Here is a 24,484-nt window from a genome sequence, read left to right as displayed (position 1 = left end):
AAAATATTAATTAAAGGTGACACTGACATGGTTCAAATATTACCGTTTAGAACTACATTTGAATGATGTGACAGTGAAGCAGCACTTACCTGGCGAGACTCATCGTCTGGGAAGTCATCATCACAGAGCCAGATACCCAGGGATGTCCTCTGGAACTCAGCTGCCACCAGAGCATAGAACTCCAGTGTTGGACCCAGGCCTGTACCCTCCTCCCCCTGGAATTCAACCTGGGGAGAGAGAGACTGGTCATTCGCTACGACCTCTCATAACCAGTCACTATGACCTCTCATAGCTATCTCATAACCAGTCACTATAACCTCTTGTGGCAATACCATTCAAAGAAATAGGGGAATACATTACCAAGCTGGAAAAAAACAGGTGTACAGTAAGATTACAAAATGTATGCCTATGAATTGGATGAATGAGTACATATTTCATTTAGCATGACATGGACCACTTATTCATGGGTACCAATGACAATCAATAATCCCTTCACACAGACTCTCCAATGAGCATACATGTTAGTCCAGGAGTACAATTAATCTGGTTTAATCAGGCGTGGTGTTTTACTTCCAAAACAGATTTCCTGTCAGCGTGGATCTGCATGACGCTCTCAGCCCACTCCATCATCTGGTCTCCGCGGGGGACCTTGACTCTCTCATGTTTGAGCCGGCCCACCCTGAACTCCCCAGGGTCGTCTCTCCGCACCGTGGTGGAGGGCCGCGAGCGCTCCATGGTCGCCTCCCGCCGGTTCTGCAGCCACACTACCGCCCTGAGGTACACCGACAATACAGTACGAAGTCAATGAAATTAACAGCAATAATTGGCCCTGTAATATGCGAGAGCTGTATTAGTTTGTTATTCAATGCTATATAAACAAAGACATGAAATGGGTGTGGATGTGAGAAGACGTTGCACCAGTTTCAGGAGTACACACCCCTTTAGTTTAAACGTCAAGCAGCTCTAACCTGGAGGCTCCAAACGCAGTGCAGGTGAAGTAGAGCTGCCGTGTCTCAAAGGGGATGAGGAAAGGACACTTGCTGGTAAGCTGCTCACACCATTCTGGGAGGGCCCCGCTGGCCAGGGCCAGAGGCTCCTCGATCTGCTGGAGAATCTTCGTTGTGACTTTCTTGCTGGTGAATTCCTCGGGCGATGCATTGAATTGGAGATCCTCTACATATTGTAAAAAACACAGTTAATCAACAACGTGTGTTATTAAGAACACTAACAAGTAACATTTTCACTGCAAGAGGATAATAAAATAAGGTAGCATTTTATCTTCAGGTGATATGTGATGGGGAGGGCGGTCTGAGGTGGTATTAGGTGTGTATCTGTACCTTCCTGGAAGGTGCGTGTGTGGGTGTGGGGGTCTCCTCCGATGATGAAGAGGATGCGGAGCAGCTGGAGCACATCCTCCACACCGCAGGCGCTCTGGCTGGAGCCAGCCTTGGCCTGGGCCTGCTCACTAGCCACACTCAGGATGTCACAGGTCTGCATGGCACCCAGAGACCCAGGGCTCAGGCCCCCCGACCTGCACCCATGCTCACAAAAGTCCTGCAAGCAATCATATGGACCGTGGTTTAAACCTGATGTTTCCGCAGCTACCTGACTCTACAAACTCTCTGATTAACAGCGAAGACAGTAGCATAAAACTGGACATGGCTATTTTGCTGCACATACATCCAGTTACTGCATTCTCACAATCATTATGTTCGTACAACAAAATAATGAAAGGGAACAGATTCACTATGTAAATCATGGTAATGCATAATTTACAGAACAGCCACAAGCCATTTGGATAAAGTTAAGAGAACAGCAAAAACTGTCTAACAAGTGGCTAGACAAATGACAGTCAAGCAAGAAGGAAAACAATATATCAAAACAGAGAAGGGAAAATAAATAGATACATAGACAGATAAGCAACATCTTGATGCCGGTCTATACCTTATATGCAGCTATGAGCTGAGAACAATTTCTGTTTTTCCTAATACTTTTATTAGTGCCGGTTAATTTCCAGTGGTGCAGGAAAGAGGAGTCTGCATTCTTCTGCATGTAGGTTATCAAGTCATTCTTTGGTAATTCATCAGTGCCAAGGTATTGCTCCACATGCTCTACAGACCAGCAACCCTACAACAGGAAGAACCAAATGTTGGTCTTTCCTGATTGTAAAGTCTCAAGGAAAATAGACATGCATTACAGTAGGTTGGTTTAACCACTAAAAAGAGACCCGTGCAGTTACTCTAGTTACATTATAACTAATAGCGTTTTAAGTCACAGTATCCTTGCTGCTTTAAAGGTTAGTGAGATAGTCTCGAAAACCCGACCCTAGGCAACAATGACTAGGGTCCGGTTTCAATAACAGACTTTTTTGGCAACTTTGATGAGAAAAAAAAAAAAAGTGTCCTTGTTCCGGAGTGGGTCCTCTTCAGATAGACAACTCTCCCAACAAATCACGATGCAGACATTCCAGAATGTTGCAATTGGAAACCAAAGTTCAGGCAAAATCTTTGCAGTGGTTTATTGAAGATAGCCACTTGCGAAATGCACTCACTAAAAATAACCTCAGTGATCTCAATCTTGCCAGCTACTGTTTAGTATTGTATTCAAGCGGATAAGGTAGTGATGTGGGAAGGGACGTAGTTCCTCTACGCCATAAAGAGTCACTGTTGCCTAGGTCGGGTTTTCGAGACTAGGTCTGTTTAATTATCCAGGAGGAGCATTTCGCTACACATTGAAAACAGCCACAAAAAATTCACAGCAAAGATTTAAAAAATGGGCAGGAGAAAGACGGCGGGAGGTGTGAAACTTGTTAATTACCATTTTTCTGCCTTCCTTCTCTTTGTCCGAATCCTTCAATTCTCTGTACATTATCCTGCAAAACAAAGTAAAAATGGAGATCTGCCATTAATTCCAGCTACTTTCAGTTTAGATTTCATCATAGCGTCAAGTTAGAATCCTGAGGAAAAACTAAACACCCAAATAAACTAGCATCCTGCCAGGCAGACTTACGTGTATGTGGGTTCCCAGATCCGGCGTAGTTTATCTGATTTGATGCTCCCGTTGCAGGAGACCTGTAGAAGCTTCTGGACATAGTAAAAGATAGTACCCTTGTAGTTGGAGAGGGGTAGTTCAACTTCTCGGGTGGTTCCAAGCCCTGCCACTTTGAGGATGAGAGCGAGGTGGGGGGAGGGGGCACACTCAACCTCCTCCTGGACTTCAGAGCGAGGTGTACCTGCAAGGACAAGGAAAAACATGAGGAAAGAGCTCACCACTATGCCCTAGGGTGCAATTTAAGTAGGTGTGAAAGACTTGCCATTTGTCTAGTAATCATGTACAATCCAAGTCCATCCACAGATGGATATTGAACTGAACTGTGTCGTGTTTGTGTACCTGGGGGAGGGATCTCCAGGTCAGTGGTCTGCTGGACATTGGTCCGGCCTGGCCTGGGGTCAAACGCCGGGACTAAAGCAGAGAACTGCCGTTTGAGGACAAAGTCATCGTCCCAGGTTCTACGCCGACCCCCTTTGGTTTCATACTCTTCCTCTTCCTGATAAAACAGGACATGAACAACAGCCCTTAGTTCTCTGGGAGTGGCAGGCAAGATATTACACACAACACAAACAACATGCAACAGATCGACATTTACAGGAGAAACAAAACTTTCATAAAAACAAGGTCACATACATTTAGTCACACACGTCACATTCGAAATTGACAAGAACTTAAACTGAAATAGGGAGGTTTTCAGGCAATTCTTTTTTTACGAGGGTGCAAGCATGCAATCGACAAGTACACTTTATATGAATAGAAACTGCAACAGATTTTACCCTATTAAAATGAATGTGGAAACCAAGGTTTACCCTGGACCGTACCAAAACTTCCTCATACTCTTGGTCTTCCTGATTGTCATCCTCGTTCTCATCATCATCATCATCAGGCTCAGGTAGATCCTCCTCATCATCTAACTCAGCCAATAGCGTGTTAGCACGACAGCTGTCCAGGAAGTCTGCAGGGAGAGGTGGTGAAATCTCACTAGAAACAACTCTGATCATAATGCACTTCATATAGAGTCAGAAAGCACTAGCCAAATGTACGAGGAGGACACTGATGAGTCAAGAAGTGTGAAATGACAAGATGGAAGTTAGGCAGTAGAAACACGTATGTGTTAAATGATGAAGAAGCAGAGGAGTAGTGGAGGAGGATAGGAGAGATGTATAATATAGGAATAATAGTAAGTCTAGTATAGCCTACCATAAAGGGAAAACTCAGCATCCTGACCAGTGTCGCTCTCACTAGACGTAGAGGTCAGGCTGGTCGTCAGAGTGTTACTGAGCAACTGGCCAACCGACAAACCTGTGGTTGCCGTGGCTACATTATTGCTGCTGGTTACTATGGATGTGGACATTGTAACAGTTGAGGTGGTACCAGTGGTGGTGAGGTTAGGAAAGCTCTGTGCACCCATGAGAGGAGAAGCTGCAAACAAAAACCCAAAATGCAATTAGTTCCCAAACAGAAAAAGAAGCAGGTATTATTTTGACTGGTTCCAGTTAAAACTGAATGCTGGTTGCTCTTCTACCACTACACATGCTTGTCACATTCAAGCCTCAGTCAGCACCTTCTGACCACTGGAAGTAATGTTTTGAGTTTTAAAAAAACTGCACATCTTACTTTTGAAGGTTAACATTAGAAAATAATGCACTGATCACCGCTCGCTTTACACAAGGATGACGCAAAAATGTAATTAGAACATGTCAGTAATACTCTGTCAGCAATGCAATAATATGATTTATTGGTGAGGCATTTGATTCTCCTTGGTTTAATGAAATAGCCTAATATTAGAGAGAAAAAAAACAGAAAAAAACTGCAGCACAAAAGCAGGAACACCATTCAGATGTGAAGTCAGTAATTCTTCTTCTTGGCTAGATGAGTGTCTGTCCTGTTCCTTCCCTTTGTGTGGTGATCAAGAGTCGGATTAGCAATCATATCAATATTCAACACAATCTACAATTTTTACATTGCCAGAACAAATTTTGTTGACTACTACTCTAGGTTAATGTAAAAATGTGATAACTTATTACTGTACAAGCTAAAGCTAAACTCTATGAAGCTAAACTCTAAACCAAAGCTACAAGGCTCCTTCTACAAGTCATGCCAATAATGTCGAGTGAGCTGGCAGGACAGTGGTCCCTTTATATGCACTGAAGGCTGAGGAGGACTGAAGGCTGAGGAGGACTGAAGGTTGAGGAGGACTGAAGGCTGCATGTATCCCTGGCCTGCAGACAGTAGAGGCTGAATACTCACTGGCAGCGCTCATGACGTTTCGTCCCAGTGTGTTGGTGTTGTTGTCGCTGCTGCTGCGGCTCAGGTTCATGTTGTTGGTGGCATTGGTGCGGGACATGTTAGGAGCTCGCCGCACAAACGACTCCATGAGGCTAGCCTCTCGTGACGACAGGTTTGGCACGCTGGCGCTGGAGCTCATGGGAGCGCCGGCCGCCAGCAGAGAGCTGACGGACAGACGGGCGCTGGCCACGGAACATAGAGGCCTCTGGGAAGCAGCCTCCTTACTGGAGGACTCAGACACGGAGCTGACGTCAGGCGAGCTGACGCTGACTAGTCCCATGGAGATGGCCGTGGCGTCTGCCGCTGCTTGCCTGTCCGCGCCCGCTTTCCGCTCGCCACCCTCCTCCGCGGTTATCGTGCTGGTGCTGGAGGTGGATCCGGCCTCGGCGGAGGACAGCACCACAATGGGTTCTTGGCCCTCTGCCCCAGGGATGCCACCACCAGCCCCTAGTACCCCTCCCTGCTCCAGCAGGCTATTAGCCCGACGCTCTAACTTGGTGGAGCTGAGACTGATATCACTGCTGCTGGCCACGCTACACACCGAGCTGCTACTGCCCTTCCGGCTGGAGGAGCTGGCCCCTGCAGCCGAGGAGCCACCCTTGTCCGGACAGTTATTTTTCACCAGGCTGCTCCAGGACTGCGCTGTGCCTGAAACAGTGGATGAGACAGGTTTGGGTGACGGCGCAGACTCAGGGTCGTACCCTGGCGCAAGCTTGAGGTCAAATTTTCCTTCAGCACCCATACGATAAGAGTTTGAGCCACCAGCATCCCAGGTGACATCAATCCAGCCTGGAAAAGGATATGAATGTAGTGAGACCCAGCAGAGAGCAAGTCAAGACAGCAGTTCTGCTCAACACTGGACCAGATAACCATGTTTGTGACATTGTCTACAGGTGGGCTGAATACAGATTCAGACTAGATCCATTACTCACCGTCAGTATACCATTCTATACAGCTATACTGAAGCTGATAGTCAGTATGTTAGCATTGTGCTGAATAGTAAAACCAATAGCAAGTCAAATTGAGATACTGGATGTCCTGATGAAACTGTATGGTCTAGTACTCTGGTCCAGGTGAAGCAGTCAGATAGAAATCATGAGTTACAGAAAATGACAAAGCAAGGTAGAATTTAGCAAATGCAAAGCTGAAAGCCACTTGAGAAAAAGGAACTGAATAATATCGTTGTCAATGTAAATATAATAAAATTGCAATGGAGCCCATTCAGAGCTTGCAAATTGTGACATCAACATGCACTCAGCTGATTGATGGAGACAATTAGTCAAAACGTATTTAAAAACACACTGGAAACATGGCTGCCCAGAGATTTAACAGATAGCGACGGAGGAAATGATTGTACAAGTATGAAAAGGTTACCTGATAAGTTGGGGGAGAGGGGGAGGGTTGCACTTCAAAATATCAAACTAATAACAAAAAGGGTATAATGGTAGTGACAGTTTGCAAGTTTAGTCAAATACGTAAATGATAATGGGATCGGTTTTAAGACTTTTGGCATACAGAGATAGACATGTAATCCTTTACACGCCCCTTGTATTTAATGATAATAAAAAATAAAATGTTAAAAGTAAAATAATGGGGTAGGAGAGCAATAGGAGGATGAGCATCACGTAATGCAGTCTAGTCACACAGCAGTAGCACTGACTCAGATCAACAACTACGCTGCTCTGTAGTCAGCCTCTACAGTTAGTGCATTTCAAGGTAATTATTTATCCTTCATTAACATAAAGCATGGCCTTATTTGCCAATGGGGACAAAGAGGAAGTAGGCCTATAGTGTGAGGTCAGAAGCAGTAGTTTAACTAATAGGCCTATAGTGTGAGGCCTAGAGGTCGACCGATTAATTCAGCATGGCCGACTAGAAGTTCTCATAACAATCGGTAACCAGCATTTTCGACGCTGATTACATTTCACTCCACGAGGAGACTGCGTGGCAGGCTGACCACCTGTTACGCGAGTGCAGCAAGGTGCCAAGGTAAGTTGCTAGCTAGCATTAAACGTATCTCATAAAAAACATTTTAACATAATCACTAGTCAACTACACATGGTTGATGATATTACTAGTTTACCTAGCTTGTCCTGCGTTGCATATAATCAATGCGGTGCCTGTTAATTTATCATTGAATCACAGCCTACTTTGCCAAACGGGTGATGATTTAACAAGCTCATTCGCAAAAAAAAAGCACTGTCGTTGCACCAATGTGTACCTAACCATAAACATCAATGCCTTTGTTTAAAATCAATACACAAGTATATATTTTTAAACCTGCGTATTTAGTTAATATTGCCTGCTAACATGCATTTCTTTTAAACTAGTGAAATTGTGTCACTTCTCTTGCGTTCTGTACAAGCAGAGTCAGGGTATATGCAGCGGTTTGGGCCACCTGGCTCGTTGTGAACTGTGTGAAGACCATTTCTTCCTAACAAACACCGTAATTCATTTGCCAGAATTTTACATAATTATGAAGTAACAGCAATATTTAGACTTAGGCTTGCCACCGTTCGATAAAATACGGAACGGTTCCGTATTTCACTGAAAGAATAAACGTTTTATTTTCCGGATTTGACCATATTAATGACCTAAGGCTCATATTTCTGTGTATTTATTATATTATAATTAAGTCTATGATTTGATATTTGATAGAGCAGTCTGACTGAGCGGTGGTAGGCAGCAGCAGGCTCGTAAGCATTCATTCAAACAGCACTTTCCAGCGTTTGCCAGCAGTTCTTCTCTGTGCTTCAAGCATTGCGCTGTTTATGACTTCAAGCCTATCAACTCCCAAGATTAGGCTGGCAATACTATAGTGCCTATAAGAACATCCAACAGTCAAAGGTATATGAAATACAAATGGTAGAGAGAGAAATAGTCCTATAATTCCTATAATAACTACAACCTAAAAAACTTAACTGGGAATATTGAAGACTTATGTTAAAAGGAACCACCAGCGTTCATATGTTCTGGGCAAGGAACTTAAACATGAGCTTTTTTACATGGCACATATTGCACTTCTGTTTCATTATTTATTTGAGACTAAATTGATTTTATTTATGCATTATATTAAGTTAAAATAAAAAAAAGTGCTCATTCAGTATTGTTGTAATTGTCATCATTTATAAAAAATAAAAAATAAAAAATATTTTTATTTATTATTATTAAAAAATAATAATACAAATTAAAACAATTAAATTTAAAAAATTAAATTGCGGTATCAGCTTTTTTTTGGTCTTCCAATAATCGGTATCGGTGTTGAAAAATCATAATCTGTCGACCTCTAGGGAGGTCAGAAGCATTAGGTTAAGTAATAGGCCTATAGTGTGAGGTCAGAAGCAGTAGGTTAAGTAATAGGCCTATAGTGTGAGGTCAGAAGCAGTAGGTTAAGTAATAGGCCTATAGTGTGAGGTCAGAAGCAGTAGGTTAAGTAATAGGCCTATAGTGTGAGGTCAGAAGCAGAGGAGAAAGCCTTCAGTTGGAAAACCAGGAACAAAGGCTGGACCGTTTAGAAATGTTGAGTAGCGTCACCCACAAACTACCTGTACAATGTCTGATACAGACATTGTTTTTCAAGTTACTAATAATGTTATGAAAGGACAATGAACAACTGCTGGTTGATATTTTCTGGCTGCCCCCACAGTATTTAACATACAAAAGTGAGACTTTTCTAACAGCGTTAGTAATAGGTGCTTTGGGTTAAGATGCACTAAAGGCTCCTCAAATTATATAAATGCACTTGATGTTCACAATTTGTTTTGTGGTTGGTCTACCATATTTATCAATGACTCCCTTGTCACTAGTTTTTGCACATCTTATGTTCAATCGTCATAGTTACTTAGCCCGATGTCTCTGAACTACTATTATAACACTGCCCCCGTGATGATGATGGGGTGACGTATGGGATTATTCTGGGATAAAGCTCAGCATTAGGTCCTGCTTTAGCAGTTTAAACATGCATCATCATGTCAGCCGACTAAGTCCCACAGAACATTTCTTAACCTCTCTGGGATATAGGGGGTGCTGTTTCGACTTAGCGAAAATTGATCTCCAAATTAAACTGCCTAGTACTCAATTCTTGCTCGTACAATATGCATATTATTGTTATTATTGGATAGAAAACACTCTCTAGTTTCTATAACCGTTGGAATTATGTCTCTGAGTGAAACAGAACTCATTCTACAGCACTTTTCCTGCCAGGGAGTGAGATTTCAGAAATCTTGGCCCCTGCTCCCAGGTCAGTTCATAAGTCCCTGTGAATGCTATGATGCTACAAACACTGCCTACGCCTTCCTCTAGATGTCAGTAAGCGGGGAGATTTTGAATGGAGTGGATTGCGCAATCCGGGCTCTATAAATAGACCCTGGAGCGGAAAGAACGTCCTTTTCAACAGTGCGCTCGACGCAGAGTGGTCGTCGGACTGGCCTCCTTCCAAGTTTTGGTTTAGCCACTTATATATCGCCGGTCATGTTTTTATTCGTTATAGGTGTTAAAGACATCATAAGGTAGTTAATTTAAACCGTTTTATAGCAATTTATATCCGTTTAGTGCGATTTTGAGGCATTTCTTTGTGACGTACTTTGAAGAGCCGGTCACGTTTCCAGTACATGCCGAACGTTAGTGGCCATTTCGACAGGACGAGGACATCTTTCGACCAAAAGACGATTAGACCGGAGAAAGGATACATTGCCCAAGATTCTGATTGAAGATCAGCTCATAGTAAGAACTATTTTTGATGATAAATCGTTATTCTGTTGAAAAATGTCAAACGCATAAGCCGCCATTTTGTTTTGTGTAGCTTCGCTTGGCGAACCCTGTATTGCACAGTAAGGATAATTTTAGAAATGTAATTCAGCGATTGCATTAAGAACTAATTTGTCTTTCGATTGCTGTCCACCCTATATTTTTTAGTAAAGTTTACGATTAGTTATTCATTACGCCAGATCACTGTCCAAAATGGCGCCCGACATTTTCAGGCTAGTTTTGCTAGTATTGTCATTGTATAACCACGTTTTTTTGTGGCTAAATATGCACATTTTCGAACAAACTCTATATGTATGTTGTAATATGATGTTACAGGAGTGTCATCGGAAGAATTCTGAGAAGGTTAGTGAAAAAATTAATATATTTTGGCGATGATAACGATATCGCTCTCTTTGGCTTGAATCAATGCTCGGGTAACGTTTGCACATGTGGTATGCTAATATAACGATTTATTGTGTTTTCGCTGTAAAACACTTAGAACATCTGAAATATTGTCTGAATTCACAAGATCTGTGTCTTTCCATTGCTGTGAGCTGTGTATTTTTAAGAAATGTTTTATGATTAGTAATTAGGTAATACACGTTGCTCGCTGTATTTATTCTAGTCGAGTTGTGATGGTGGGTGCAATTGTAAACTATGATTTCTACCTGAAATATGCACATTTTTCTAACAAAACCTATCCTATACAATAAATATGTTATCAGACTGTCATCTGATGAGGTTTTTTCTTGGTTAGTGGCTATCAATATCTTTATTTGGCCGAATTGGTGAAAGCTACTGGTGGAGAGAAAAAATGGTGGACAAAGAAAAATGGTGTCTTTTGCTAACGTGGTTAGCTAATAGATTTACATATTTTGTCTTCCCTGTAAAACATTTTAAAAATCTGAAATGGTGGCTTTATTCACAAGATCTGTATCTTTCATTTGGTGTCTTGGACTTGTGATTTAATGATATTTACATTTTTACATGCTACTATTTAATTGTGACGCGATGCTAATCAGTGAGGGGGGGGTTGGGGGTGCTTGTCAGTTGGGACGCTAGCGTCCCAACTATCCCAGAGAAGTTAACAAACACTTTTTTCATATAAAACAAAAGCTTTCTATGCAAGCCGTGTGTGTGTCTTCAGTTCCACACAGAGGGATGTTTTATTAGATGGTGGGGCTCAGGATGTACTAGTGTCTTACCGTTATGGGCCTCCCCCGTCACCGTACCCTCTCCTGCTGGGTTGCCATCCTGGTCTCTCCACTTCCAGTCGATGCCCCGCACCACGCGCGCCCCGGGCACTATGTACTTCATCACCTGGGAGCGGAACAGACGCCTCTGCCTGCGCAGGTTGGCCTCCGCTTCCTTCACTGCTTTACCTGTAGAAGGGAGAAGGAGGTTGGTCAGATTGCTTTGCATCATTCAAATCTAATGAATAATGATTCATAAACATACTCCAACTAGTGTCTCAGTAAAAAGAGTGCTCCTCGCACATACCTTACTAAAATACTTATGCATTTTGACTGTTTCTTGACAGCAGTGGTATGAGCTTAGACCCCCAAAGAGCAAGCAGAAGTGGCACGGACAAATCCCCCAGAGAGAAGAAACCTCAAGAGAACCCAGGAGCAGACTCTTACCTAGCTGGTCCTCACACACACCACTGACGGTGCCGTAGATCTCCAGGCCTGACAGAGACAGGTAGTGGGTCTGCCCGCTGGCATTCTTCCCCATCTGCTTGATGCGGATGTGTCTCCAGCCCTGTTTCTCCTCTTTGGACGGGTCCAGAGGCCAAGTGGCTGTGGACCTTCACAACAGGACAGGACACAAACTCACTGTCAGAATCAGACTTATAGGTTTTGGATCCTGAGTTCTTCCTGACCATAGGCTCCTGGATATGGGCCCTTCTGACTGGGACAAGGCTTACTTACCCCGGCTCGTTGAGGCTGCAGTCCTCCACGTGGTTGTAGAGACTCATCCAGGTTTGGCCGTCTTTGGACACCTGGAACACCCAGTTCCTGAGGGCGGAGCGGCCGTAGCCACGGGCGTGGCGCAGGGTGTAGGCAGAGGGGATGACCCACAGGCCCAGGTCGATGGCAAACCAGGCGTTCTTATCATCGTTGGTGTGGCAGTTGAGGGCAGAGCTGTCCCGACTCAGGATGTCCTCCAGTCGGCCATATGGGAGGTTACGACCCTCAGAGGAGGTCACTACCACCAGGCCGTAGGCTGCTGGGTTCACCCACTCATAGGCAGTCCTGGAGACAGAGGAAACACACAAGATTAATACAAGGTTATTTTCTAAATACTTTCTTGTATTGTATAATAAGCATTTAGCTGATCATCAGGTCTTAACACAACGACGATGGGAGGAGACGTACTTTGCATTGGTACCAATCCAGTAGACTATTCCGTTCTCGTCAAAGTCATGCTGGTGTCTGAATGTGAAGGTCTGTCCCTCTCTTAGCTTCCTGACGAAGATGAAGGAGGATCTATCAAAGTCATACCACTGCTTGGCCACCTGGGGGAGAGAAAGGAGATTACTCTGAGACCGCGTGAGTGTTTGCTCAAACTGATCCCCTCAAATATGCTGAATGGACAGATAGTGAGAGAAGATGAAACATGGTTAAGGAAGAGGGGGTGGTACCATCTTGAGGAGGTACTGCTCCAGAGACTCCACGGTGGCCAGGGGCTCCATCTTCAGCATACGCCCTGTACGGTCGATCAGCGCCGTCTCCCCAGGCGCACGCTCCAGACGGAAACGCAACCTCCTCGTTAGGATCTAACACACACACACACACACACACACAGGAAGGACGAATGATGGGCATTTGACCTTTGACTGTTCGAGTACTTGCAGGAGTACTTGCATTCCTCATGAAGTTGGTTGAGAGAATGCCAAGAGTGCAAAGCTGTCATCAAAGCAAAGGGTGGCTACTTTGAAGAATCCATAGTATAAAATACATTTTGATTTGTTTAACCCTTTATTGGTTACTATATGATTCCATGTGTGTTATTTCATAGTTTTGATGTCTTCACTATTATTCTACAATGTAGAAAATAGTAAAAATAAAGAAAACCCCTTGAATGAGTAGGTGTGTCCAAACTTGATATACCGATATATATATAATAAATAAAAGGGCCATTTATGATTCATTTATTGAAACCGTAATATCAACTGGTTATATTATATTGTGGAACACAAACTTAAAAAAGTTAGTAACCCCAGCAGTGGCGCTTGCTTGTAGAAGCCTATAGCTCTGCTATGACATAGCATTTTTTTGTTCATTTAGCAGACAAAACACTAAATTTCCCGAGCCCTTATCACTGTCAAGACACCTATTTTATAGTAAAAATAACCATGATGTAATAAAACAGAATAAAATAGAACAGAATGTGAATCGCATCTCACGTCTAGAACAGCTATTCTCAAAGAGATCATTTGAAACAGTGCTCAATTTGGCAAGTTGAACTACATTTTTCAGAGTTACAAACCAAACTATGTCTTCTGTTAGAATTTAGTTTATTATACCTGTTCCTTGTTATTTTCTAAAAGGATTAACAATTCTACATTGAACACCGCATGGATTTGAATTATGGCCAGAACATCTGGTTAGCTTAACGATTCTGATGAAAATACACCGTCTTTATCAAACTAATGTTTTTGCAGATGTTCAGTGTAGAGCCTGTCTATGTTGGGGGGGTTATAGCCTAGGCTAACCAATTCTAAATGCCACTAGCAGTTTACAAAGTAGGGTTGTCACTACTGTTAGTTGCCAAAGTCATAAACCCTGCCCGTTTCTACAAAATTGTATTTTAACTGTAACCTTAAATTAAGATCGAAAAGCGTATTTTTGTTTTCATAATTGTTTTTACATTTTGACTGTGGCACCGCAAAGTAGCCTAAGCGGAAAAGTACGCATTTATTCCAAAACTGCACGTCATTGCTGGAACACATATTTCCCTACTTCAGTCAACCGTTCCATTTAGAATTTGTGATAAAACTGTCGTCATTTGGCAAGGAATGTAGCTTGTGTATCCAATCAGTTAGATACGTTTTTATAGGCATTTATTTCTGTAAGCACACACGTGTAGAGGGAGCGATCAGAACTTAATTGAGTGAGACACAGAAGGAAAAGGGAATTTAAAGAACATAACTGTGTGATGCTTGGCTTGGTTTATTTGTTGTTGTGTCCCGCAAATGCACAAATGAACACGAGAATCAAAAGCAAATAGTTTCACAGTACAGTGCATTCGGAAAGTATTCAAACCCCTTCCCTTTTTCCACATTTTGTTACATTACAGACTTATCAAAAAATATTTTCCCTCAATCTACACATCTACACCCATAATGACAAAGCGACCAGTTATATATTTTTTGCAAATAATGAAATACCTTATTTACACAAGTATTCAGACCCTTTGCTATGAGACTCGAAATTGAGCTCAGGGGTATACTGTTTCCATTGATCATCCTTGCGATGTTTCTACAACTTGATTGGGGGGGGGGGGGGGGGGGGAGAGAACCTTCCAGAAGGACAACCATCTCTGCAGCACTCCACCAAATCAGGCCTTTATGATAGAGTGGCCAGACGGAAGACACTCCTCAGTAAAAAGGCACATGACAGCCCGCTTGGAGTTAGCCAAAAGGCCAAAAGGCACCTAAAGAAACAAGATTCTCTGGTCTGATGAAACCAAGATTGAACGCTTTGTCCTGAATGCCAAGCATCATGGCTGGAAGAAACATTGCACCATCCCTACGGTGAAGCATGGTGGTGGCAGCATCATGCTGTGGGGGTGTTTTTCAGCGACAGAGAGGGAGCCTAGTCAGGTTCGAGGCAAAGATGAACGGAGAAAAGTACAGAGAGATCCTTGATGAAAACCTGCTCCAGAGCGCTGGGGACCTCAGACTGGGGCGAAGATTCACTTTCCAACAGGACAACGACCCTAAGCACACAGCCAAGACAACACAGGAGTGGCTTCGGGACAAATCTCTGAATGTCCTTGAGTGGCCCAGCCAGAGCCCGGACTTGAACACAATCGAACATCTCTGGAGAGACCCGAAATTGCTGTGCAGCAACGCTCCCCATCCAACCTGACAGAGCTTGAGAGGATCCACAGAGAACGGGAGAAACCCTCCAAATACAGGTGTGCCAAGCTTGTAGCGTGATACCCAAGAAGACTCAATGCTGTAATCGCTGCCAAAGGTGCGTCAACAAAGTACTGAGTCTGAATACTTATGTAAATGTCATTTCAGTTTCTAAAAACCTGTTTTTGCTTTGTCATTATGGGGTATTGTGTGTAGATTGAGGCAGAAAAAACAATTTAAGCAATTTTAGAATAAGGCTGTAAGATAACAAAATATGGAAAAGGGGAAGGGGTCTGAATACTTTCTGAATGCACTGTATTTGGAAAAAAATGGGATCTCTGGTTAAAGATCGAGTTTTGACGTTAGTTCGAGTACTTATGCCCATCCCTAGAAAGAGTTTTACTGAACCTAAGCTTTAAAACAGGTCGCTGGAACAAACAAAAACTGACCATCACCACTATACTACTGAGAGGTGTGGTGGAGGAGACTCACCTGCAGGTTATAGGTGGAGCCTGGGGTGTCATACAGGTGCAGAGGTAACCTCTCAATGGACTCCAGGACTGCTAGTAGTTTGCGGATTAAGGCAACTGCGGGTCTGCTGAATGAATGGGACAAACCAGGAAGTGAGCCACTGACAGGTTTTTATTATTTAAAAATACATTTATACAAATTAATTATATAATTTTATATTATTACCTTTCATCATCTTCGTTTTCACTGAATGCGGTTTTAAATACATTTATTCTTTCCATTAATGGTTTACAATCATGTTTCATATCAAGTTCCACACTCTGAAAAAGAGAAAAACATTAATTGAGCTGGAGTTGGACTAACGAGGAAGTTGAGGAACATTGCGGAAGTTGGTTACCCAGACAGTGTTGAGAAAAAGTATGAAAGGAAGAGAAATCTGCAGCCCAGATGGAACCATATTCACTGTATAGAGTACTACTTTGGGCAAATTGTCCCTGTACACCTCATCCATCCCATCTTACTTACATTATTAAGGACTGTAAAAAGTGCTTGCACTAGGCCACTGCTGCACATTTCATAGGGGGAGATGGTGTTCTCATCCTTGAGAACCACAATCAAGTTTTCCAGAGCCGTTTTCATCAAGTCTCTCCATGTGTTCTCTCCCTCGATACACTGCCACAGAAACAAAACAGCACATTTAACTTTCACTGAGTCATCAAACCTGTAGCCTACAGCTTCAGACAGAACAACCAAGAAAACAACTACATATCAGAGTGAGTCAATCAAAATATCTACTTAGTTTTTTTAATTAAAGTAACAATTTTACTGTAAATTGCATTAAGACGCACTTTCCATAAAGTGCAAGTAGACGTGAATTGATGTCAATCTGTGAGTGGACCAGGGCGATTCCCCCACCTACCTGTCTGTAGGTAATCATAATGTTATCCGACTCTGACATACATTTAGGTTAGAGGTGATGTGCTTTTTCCCCCTACCTGTCTGTTGGTATGCAGCTCCCAAGCAGACTCCAGCTGGGTGGCGATGTTCCTCAGGGTGACCACCACCCCTCTGGGCATGCTCTCTACCGCCTTGAAGTGGTCATCATACAGGTCTCTGGCCATGGTCTTCACCTGCGTTTCACATTTCTAGCCATTTAGCAGACACTCGTATCCAGAGCCACTTACAAATCAGTGCATTCAACTAAGGTAACACAACCACACATCATAGGAACAGACAGAGGGGCTCTAGGGTCGCTGGGTGTTAAGGAAAAAGTGAGGGATAACTAGCATAAAACTGCTGTTAGGCTTGGGCTGTATACCGGGGGTTTTTGGAAATAGACACAGGATGTTTTTTCCAATACTGTTGAAACTATGAAGTTTTTTTATACATTGGAATATTTGCAGCTACTTTTTAAGTAAAATACATAGTCAACTTGTCAAATATGTTAGGAGATGAAGAAGATTGTGTTCTTCGTTTCACCTGTCAGATCATTTTTCATTATGAAGCTTACAGGTAGTAGTACCCAGTCACCTAGTGTTTGTTTACAAGCACACAATGACGAGAGACCAGAGCCTTATGAGTCGCTCACTGCTGTGCAGCACCTGCCAGGTGATCTAGTTACAGTATGGAATTCACAACTAAATGTTCGCCAGCTAGATATCTTAGAACTATTAAGTTAACTGTCTAAAATGTGCCAAATGCTCTGCAGTTGTACATTTGGTTCATTAATGTAGTAGCTACTTAGCTATCTAGCAAAGAGGTTAGCTTCTTCCAATATATGTCTAATATTAGTTTTGTGCGTGCAGTAAACTGGGAGTAGCATTTTTTAGTTACTTGTAATAACATCATGAGCTGGGATGTCTGTCCTGAAAATAGTTTAGGTCAGAGACTGTATAAAATGTTTGCAATGTGATCGTTAGCATTCTCTATGGGATTTTATATGTACTTGTTAGCATTGCTAACCTTCGTGTTACAAAGGCTCAGTGGAGTTTGAAAACAGTGCTCCCTGTGTTTAGTGCCGGTATTACCTAAGATCCCAGTATGGAACAAGGCTGGTATGAAGGTATGACAATCTGGATACTGCCCAAGCCTACCTGCTGTTATATTAAACAGAAGAATGATATGACAGCTAAACTAGATGGATAATATGTAATGTGCTCTAAAAGCAACAACAACAAAAAGTGTCCCTGTGACAATAGACAAAGTAATCTTCTCAATTCAGGAAGAAGGAAGCTGGCTTTAAACAAAAAAAAAAATACTGAACAGCAGACACTCAACCACCTTTTGTTTTGTTTTCTCCAATTTGGATTTGAGCTTTCTTCCCCTCTTTCCAGTCCAGCCAGTCACAAATTCTGACCCTGTACAACACAGAGAAGGAAAACTTTAAGACAATCCCCATCAAATGCAGGGCGGACTGGGAAATGCACTTGATGGCTTTCCACTAGCCATCACCACATCATTCTAGTAGAGGATAACGTCACATTTTTCTTTATACACACATACACTACATGACCAAAAGTATGTGGACACCTGCTCGTCGAACATCTCATTCCAATATCATGGGCCTTAATATGGAGTTAATGCCCCCTTTGCTGCTATAACAGCCTCCACTCTTCTGGGAAGGCTTTCCACTAGATGTTGGAACATTGCTGTGGGGACTTGATTCCATACAGCCACAAGAGCATTAGTAAGGTATGGCACTGATGTTGGGCGATTAGGCCTGGCTCGCAGTCAGCCTTCCAATTAATCCCAAAGGCTTTCGATGGGGTTGAGGTCAGGGAACTTTACAGGCCAGTCAAGTTCTTCCACACAGATCTCAACAAACCATTTCTCTATGCACCTCACACTTTGTCCACCAGGGCATTGTCATGCTGAAACAGGAAAGGGCCTTGCCCAAACTGTGGCCACAAAGTTGGAAGCACAGAATCGCCTAGAACGTCATTGTATGCTGTAGAGTTAAGATTACCCTTCACTGGGACTAAGGCGCCTAGCCCCCTTCAAACCATGAAAAACAGCACCAGAGAATATTCATCATCGACCAAACTTTACAGTTGGCATTATGCATTCGGGCAGGGGGAGTGGCCTACCACTTAATGGCTAAGCCATTGTAGCTCCTAGATGTTTCCACTTCACAAGAGCAGTACTTACAGTTGACCGGGGCAGCTCTAGCATGGCAGAAATTTGACAACCTGGAAATGTGCCTATGACAGTGCCACGTTGAAAGTCACTGAGCTCTTCGGTAAGGCCATTCTACTGCCAATATTTTTCTTTGTAGATTGCATGGCTGTGTGCTGGATTTTATACACCCGTCAGCAACAAGTGTGGCTGAACTGGTCAAATCCACGAATTTGAAGTGGTGTCCACATAATTTTTTATATAGTCTCAGGGTTTCCGTTAGCCGGTATTAGCCGGCTTTTGACCGGCTAATATTGGCCTTTTCTTTTTTTAAAGGCCAATTGTCCCGGGAATAGAAAACAAATCCTATTGAGATAATGCTTTATAGCCTATTAATTGATGGAAATACATTTGACTGGTCATACTTATTGGTCTATGAGTTAATTTGCATAATTTAGGGTAATTAAATTGGAGGGTGTATATTCATTATGGATCTTATACATTTTTGGGCCATGATTAAAATAAGCTACTCGATTTATCAACTGGCAATTTCAGTGCACTTCTCATTCGCTATTCAAATGCTTAGGCAACAGTAGGGAGGCTTCAGTGCGCCACACAACACTTTGCAATGAGCTGGAGGCAGTATGCATTTAGAAAACATATGGCTACCTAATTGTTGAAACCAGAATGTGGCACTACATATGAGACATTACCTTGCTTCAAAGTAGCCTAGGCAAAACCCAACCATATCTGTAGAGCAGTGGAGGCTCCTCAGAGGAGGAAGGTGAGGACAATTCCTCAGTGAATTATTATTTCTATATTTTTTTTTATAGTGAAACATTGTCATTTTTAGATAAAACTATACTATAAACATGTTCACGTCACCAAATAATTTATTAGAACACATTGTTTTGCAATTAAGGTCTACAGTAGCCTCAACAGCACTCTGTAGGGTAGCACCATGGTGCAGCCGGAGGACAGCTAGCTTCCGTCCTGGGTACATTGACTTCAATACAAAACCTAGAAGGCTCATGGTTCTCACCCCCTTCCATAGACTTACATAGTAATTATGACAACTTCTGGAGGATGTCCTCCAACCTATCAGAGCTCTTGCAGCATGAACTAACATGTTATCCATCCAATTAATCTAGTAGTGAAAGTATAAGCTACAGCTAGCACTGCAGAAAATGTGGTGAGTAGTTGACCCAAAGAGAGAGAAAGACAATAGTTGAACAGTTTGAAAACAAATGAATTTCTCTTCCAAGTCATGGTAAGCTTTTGGTTTTACTCATTTATTGCCACCGAGACCCACCGGTGCAACTGCTAAACTGCTTACTGATTTTACACTGTACTGCATGCTTGTAGTGGGTTTACTAATGTGTTAGTACTATTAGCTATGTTGTCTATCACATTACTTTAGCTAATATGGTGACAACAATGTAGGCTGTGTGTAGGTTATATGGTTTGACGTCCACAAGCGAAGGGAAAAGCTGAGAGGAGAGCGTGTAGAGATGAGAAGGAATACAACGTGGCTGCTATGAAAGTGAACTGTGTTTGTGTGTGATCAGGGGTGTATTCATTCCGCCTATTCTGTTGAAAAACATTTCTTAAAAATGGAAGCAAACGGAACGAAACAGTGATAAACATACCTGAATTTGTCCAATAGAAACTCTCATTTGCAACTGTTGGACTAATAATTACACCCTAGATCAGCTAGATGCAGGCAGGAGTGTGAAAGGCGGTATTGAATGTGTCACTGTCTGTCCATGTGTCACTGTCTCACCTAATTTCTCTCTAGACCTGCTACTACAACTTTTCATAGGCTAAGTTGTAGCAACCTCATGATGGGTATAGGAACATTTTGTAGTAGCCTAAAACCTATTGATGTTACATTGAACTGGGTGAATGGAATATGAATGACAGGCCTCCAATATGCTGTAATAGAAATAAGGCCACGCTCATGAAAAAAAAAATGTTTTTGTCCTCTCGCTCATCTTAAACTCAAAATAGACATACAGTATTCATGTAATTTACATAAATCAAATAATTTGTATTATTTACATAGTTTATATACACATTATTCAAAATCAGTATTCACCAAAATGGACAGTTTGGCTGTCAAGGTTGATCACAAAAGAGCCTCCTAAACTCAAAGGTTCCTCATTAGCAAACTAGTTTCCTCCTTGCTGACCTGACGATATGATTTGAGAATCACTGCCGTGGAGGCAATTCTTTTATTTCATCGTCCATATCCTAGTGCTTTGTGTGCATTGCAGCACTAATAAAGTTAAGAATTAGTTGATCAACATTTTAAGCGAAACGTTCTGATGTATTGCATCAGATTCATTGCTTTTTAAAAGTTGTATGAATTTGGGATCTATCGTCCCACAACTGTCCGTTTGGGATATTTCTTTCTTGACAAGCTGACCAATAGACCAGGTAAACTTTTTTACTATTGGGGTAGTAGATTGACATAAGCGGCACGTCCAAAAGGCTAGGGGAATCTAAGCTTTCCCTAAGTAAATTGAATTAAATTGCCAAAATTATATAGCCTAATCAGCATACTTCTGTCTTTACAGAAATAAATAAAAACAGTTTGGAAAGCAAATGGCTATTGCTGTGAAGAGAAGACAATGAAAAAAATACTAATGTCTTTAAGTTATGAAAATGATCAACTTAATTGAGTGAACAAGAGTAGGCCTGTAGTCTATCTTATTGGCACCAGCAGAGAACATCGGCCAGATCCCCAGTGAGTGTGCACTGCGCATATTCACTCTATCATTGTTGGGTCAGTGACACATAAAAGTTTGTTTTAGGACAATAACTTTCTCCTCCAGTTTAGATGAACGTCATATTCTATTTATCTCCCCTTCTCAGAGGCCTAAAAAAAGATTCTGCTGTCTCCAGTCATATAAAGTTCAGTAGAATTGCATGACGTAGGTTTCTTTCTTTGCACAGGAAAAACATATCTGATATAGCTTATAGTCCAGGCCTCTACACTACACGCTCAGCCATGCAACAGTGATTGAGTTATATTAGCCTAAATTATGACTATCCAATCTAATCACATTACGATTAGTAGGCTCTTACATAAGTCTGCAAATGTGATGATGCATGGAATGATTTATTATAAAAGGTGCATTTTTACGGTGAAAATGTGCTTCCCGAAACATGAAAGTCACGCACAGCCTATGTATAGGCTAGTGATTTTGCTGTTCATTACTGAGGAAAACTAAATGTGTGCAGTAAGGACACATCATCGCATCCTCGATTTGCATGTTCTGTTAAGATTAATTACCATAATATAAATTGTGTTTTTTGTCATTCTGAGCATCGTGGGTCAGAATCAGGTTATGGTAAATTTCTCAAAACATCCGGAAAATTAAAATTCTGCCAGTCAAATGTCCAGGGCCACATTTTCATAACGGAAACCCTGAGATGAGATAAATAAATAATAAAATGAGAGATCTATAAACGATTTAGGCACATTTAACTACAGAATTAAATACAACAAAATTATATGATCTATATGCACTGAAGTTCAAACTAACAGACCTAGTGATGTTTCAGCGGTGAAGGAGTGCTTCGTGCCCCTGTTGGACTCGAACACGAAGCCGGGCAGGTCCTCCTTGAGGATGGTGGCCTGCTGTCCGTCAGAGTTGTGGATGGCGATCTCTCCCTCCTTCTGGCAGGTCAGGGACCAGTTCCCCACCGTCAGCTTGGTGGGACCCAGGGCAGACAGGATGGGCTGGCTGGCTGTCACAGGCTTCACCTGGCTCCGGGCACGCTGCAGCTTCTCCAAAAACTCACTACGACTTTCTGGGTGGGTAGTACATTAGAGGAATTGGAACAGTTTGATGTTGGTTATGATATCACCATTATAATAAGTTTATTCACTTGTTACAACTGCATGTATGTGAGTGGAGGGAGCTCATTCTGGCCTCAATTCCAAATAAGAGATGGAGAGGAATAAGTAACTAGTTGAGGAAAGTTCAAGTCATAACATACCAGGTCAATTGAGAAGGTATGTAGCTAGGTCTACCTGAGCTGTCGGAGCCTCCCTCTGGACTGCCGCTGGAGTACATGGTGGCCAGCTTGCCGTCCAGGATGAAGCGGAACCATCCGTTGGAGCCGTTGGAGAGCTCCAGGGCTGCAGCATCACTCCAGATGTACAGGCAGTCCCTCCCCCTGATAATGGACCAGTCACGCCAGTGGTAGGGCTTCCCCTGCTGCACCTCTTTGGCATCCTCCTGTGGTTCGTCCTCCTGGTGGAACCAGAGACATTTACTTTACATTTTAGTCATGTAGCAGACGCTCTTATCCAGAGATTTTAAATACATTTTCTTTGCAGAACGCTTTTTATTACACAGAAATCACAAAGCTCTATCAGTGTATATTTGGACTGCATTATGGTGTTCTTATTGCACCTTCTCTGGTTTGGACACCTCCTCGTTCTCATCGTCTGAGGTGGGTCCAGCCAGAGTGGACACCTTGTTGATGACACCCAGTCTAGCCAACTGGTCCAGGAAGACATCTCCTCCTTTGTCCACCAGGTCTCTGATGATCTGCAGTGCCAGCAAGTGACCGTCATCATCGTCCTGTACGGGAAGAGACACCACATTTAACTTAGCCTGTGGATTACTAGAGAGCTGGTGCAACTAAATTGCTTTTTAACAGGCATTAGGTTATTGGTAGACTGTTAACAGTGGAGGATCACCCACACGAGAACGCACGGACACCTCCTAATCAAGCATCTTGAACACACACATACACAAAGAGATGGATGTTGTGTAGTGCAGTACCTCCTGATCCAGCACGGTGGCGGTGATCTCCACTAGCACGGTGGGCAAGTTGTGACCGGCGTCAGAGTCACACACCTCCTTCAGCAGCACTTCACAGCTGTAGTGGATCATCTTCCTGATCAGAGCCAGGCTAGCTTTCCTGTAAGGGACAGAGGGATGACATGTTAAAGCACCAATATGTCACTTTTTGGGCAACCTGACCAAATGCCCATAGAAATGTGAGTTATAGATCTGTCATGATCATTGAAAGCAAGTATAAGATGCGATAGAACAGATGTCGTTTTTGCGTCTTTTGCTTTCGGTTTTGTACACCAGCTTCAAAACAGCTGAAACTACAATATTTTTGATTATTGAAAATATATTTCACAGCGGTTTAGATGGTATAATGATTCTCTGAACGAGAAACTGAAATTATGCAAACTATTAGAATTTTAGCAACGAGGAAATGGAGGCACGATTTCGGCATATTGCACCTTTAATGCAGGGGTTTCCAAACTTTTTCAGTCTGACAGTATTTCAATCAGCAGACATTATGGTTTGAAGTGACTGAAATGCTTTAGAAAAGGGATTGGGAAGTTTAGAAGATCATCAGGCAATAATGTTGTATGATCTTCTATGTAGAAAATAACCTTATCATTGATGATGTTCTTTCCCCCCCAGTCTGATTTAGAGCCTGGTCTTGTCCACTCGGTGCTAACAGCTTGTGGGCATAGTAGAGAGAAACAGTACGTACGTGTTCCTGAGAGTCTTACAGTATCTTTCAGTGATGGGGTCATAATATTTTGTAGCTTAAACCATTCAAAAGATAGAGACACATGTGTAGGAAGAAAAAAATAACACTGTTTATTACAACAGCATGTAGCGGCTACCAGAGGTTACGGTTCTATGAACCAACCGCAAAACTTCTCTCGCAAACCCATTTTCA

General features: G+C 42.4%; 1 protein-coding gene across 5 annotated transcripts in view; it reads right to left on the bottom strand.

The window, feature by feature from the left end:
* The window catches only part of LOC120023466 (E3 ubiquitin-protein ligase HECTD1-like), a 40,034-nt gene that overhangs the window by 4,179 nt on the left and 11,371 nt on the right, over window positions 1-24,484 (bottom strand). Inside the window, exons 11-35 of one of the 5 annotated variants that reach the window (XM_038967484.1) lie at window positions 23,560-23,698; window positions 23,185-23,355; window positions 22,800-23,022; window positions 22,313-22,576; window positions 17,924-18,000; window positions 16,639-16,773; window positions 16,169-16,315; window positions 15,869-15,963; window positions 15,665-15,770; window positions 12,731-12,865; window positions 12,465-12,604; window positions 12,018-12,341; window positions 11,727-11,893; window positions 11,292-11,468; window positions 5,302-6,129; window positions 4,252-4,473; window positions 3,828-4,006; window positions 3,391-3,547; window positions 3,010-3,232; window positions 2,818-2,872; window positions 1,945-2,127; window positions 1,338-1,554; window positions 969-1,173; window positions 571-772; window positions 90-227 (exon numbers count right to left, since the gene is read on the bottom strand). In XM_038967484.1, coding sequence (XP_038823412.1) covers window positions 90-227; window positions 571-772; window positions 969-1,173; window positions 1,338-1,554; window positions 1,945-2,127; window positions 2,818-2,872; window positions 3,010-3,232; window positions 3,391-3,547; window positions 3,828-4,006; window positions 4,252-4,473; window positions 5,302-6,129; window positions 11,292-11,468; window positions 11,727-11,893; window positions 12,018-12,341; window positions 12,465-12,604; window positions 12,731-12,865; window positions 15,665-15,770; window positions 15,869-15,963; window positions 16,169-16,315; window positions 16,639-16,773; window positions 17,924-18,000; window positions 22,313-22,576; window positions 22,800-23,022; window positions 23,185-23,355; window positions 23,560-23,698 — 4,909 coding nt within the window. The remainder of the gene's footprint in view (window positions 1-89; window positions 228-570; window positions 773-968; window positions 1,174-1,337; window positions 1,555-1,944; window positions 2,128-2,817; window positions 2,873-3,009; window positions 3,233-3,390; window positions 3,548-3,827; window positions 4,007-4,251; window positions 4,474-5,301; window positions 6,130-11,291; window positions 11,469-11,726; window positions 11,894-12,017; window positions 12,342-12,464; window positions 12,605-12,730; window positions 12,866-15,664; window positions 15,771-15,868; window positions 15,964-16,168; window positions 16,316-16,638; window positions 16,774-17,923; window positions 18,001-22,312; window positions 22,577-22,799; window positions 23,023-23,184; window positions 23,356-23,559; window positions 23,699-24,484) is intronic. The other 4 variants (XM_038967486.1, XM_038967487.1, XM_038967485.1 and 1 more) reach the window with 4 other exon arrangements.

The sequence above is a fragment of the Salvelinus namaycush genome, chromosome 28 (assembly GCF_016432855.1).
Source record: "Salvelinus namaycush isolate Seneca chromosome 28, SaNama_1.0, whole genome shotgun sequence".
In the NCBI taxonomy this organism is placed as follows: Eukaryota; Metazoa; Chordata; class Actinopteri; order Salmoniformes; family Salmonidae; genus Salvelinus; species Salvelinus namaycush.
The sequence above is the reverse complement of the archived record's forward strand: the minus strand, read 5'-3'. Positions and strand labels throughout refer to the sequence as shown.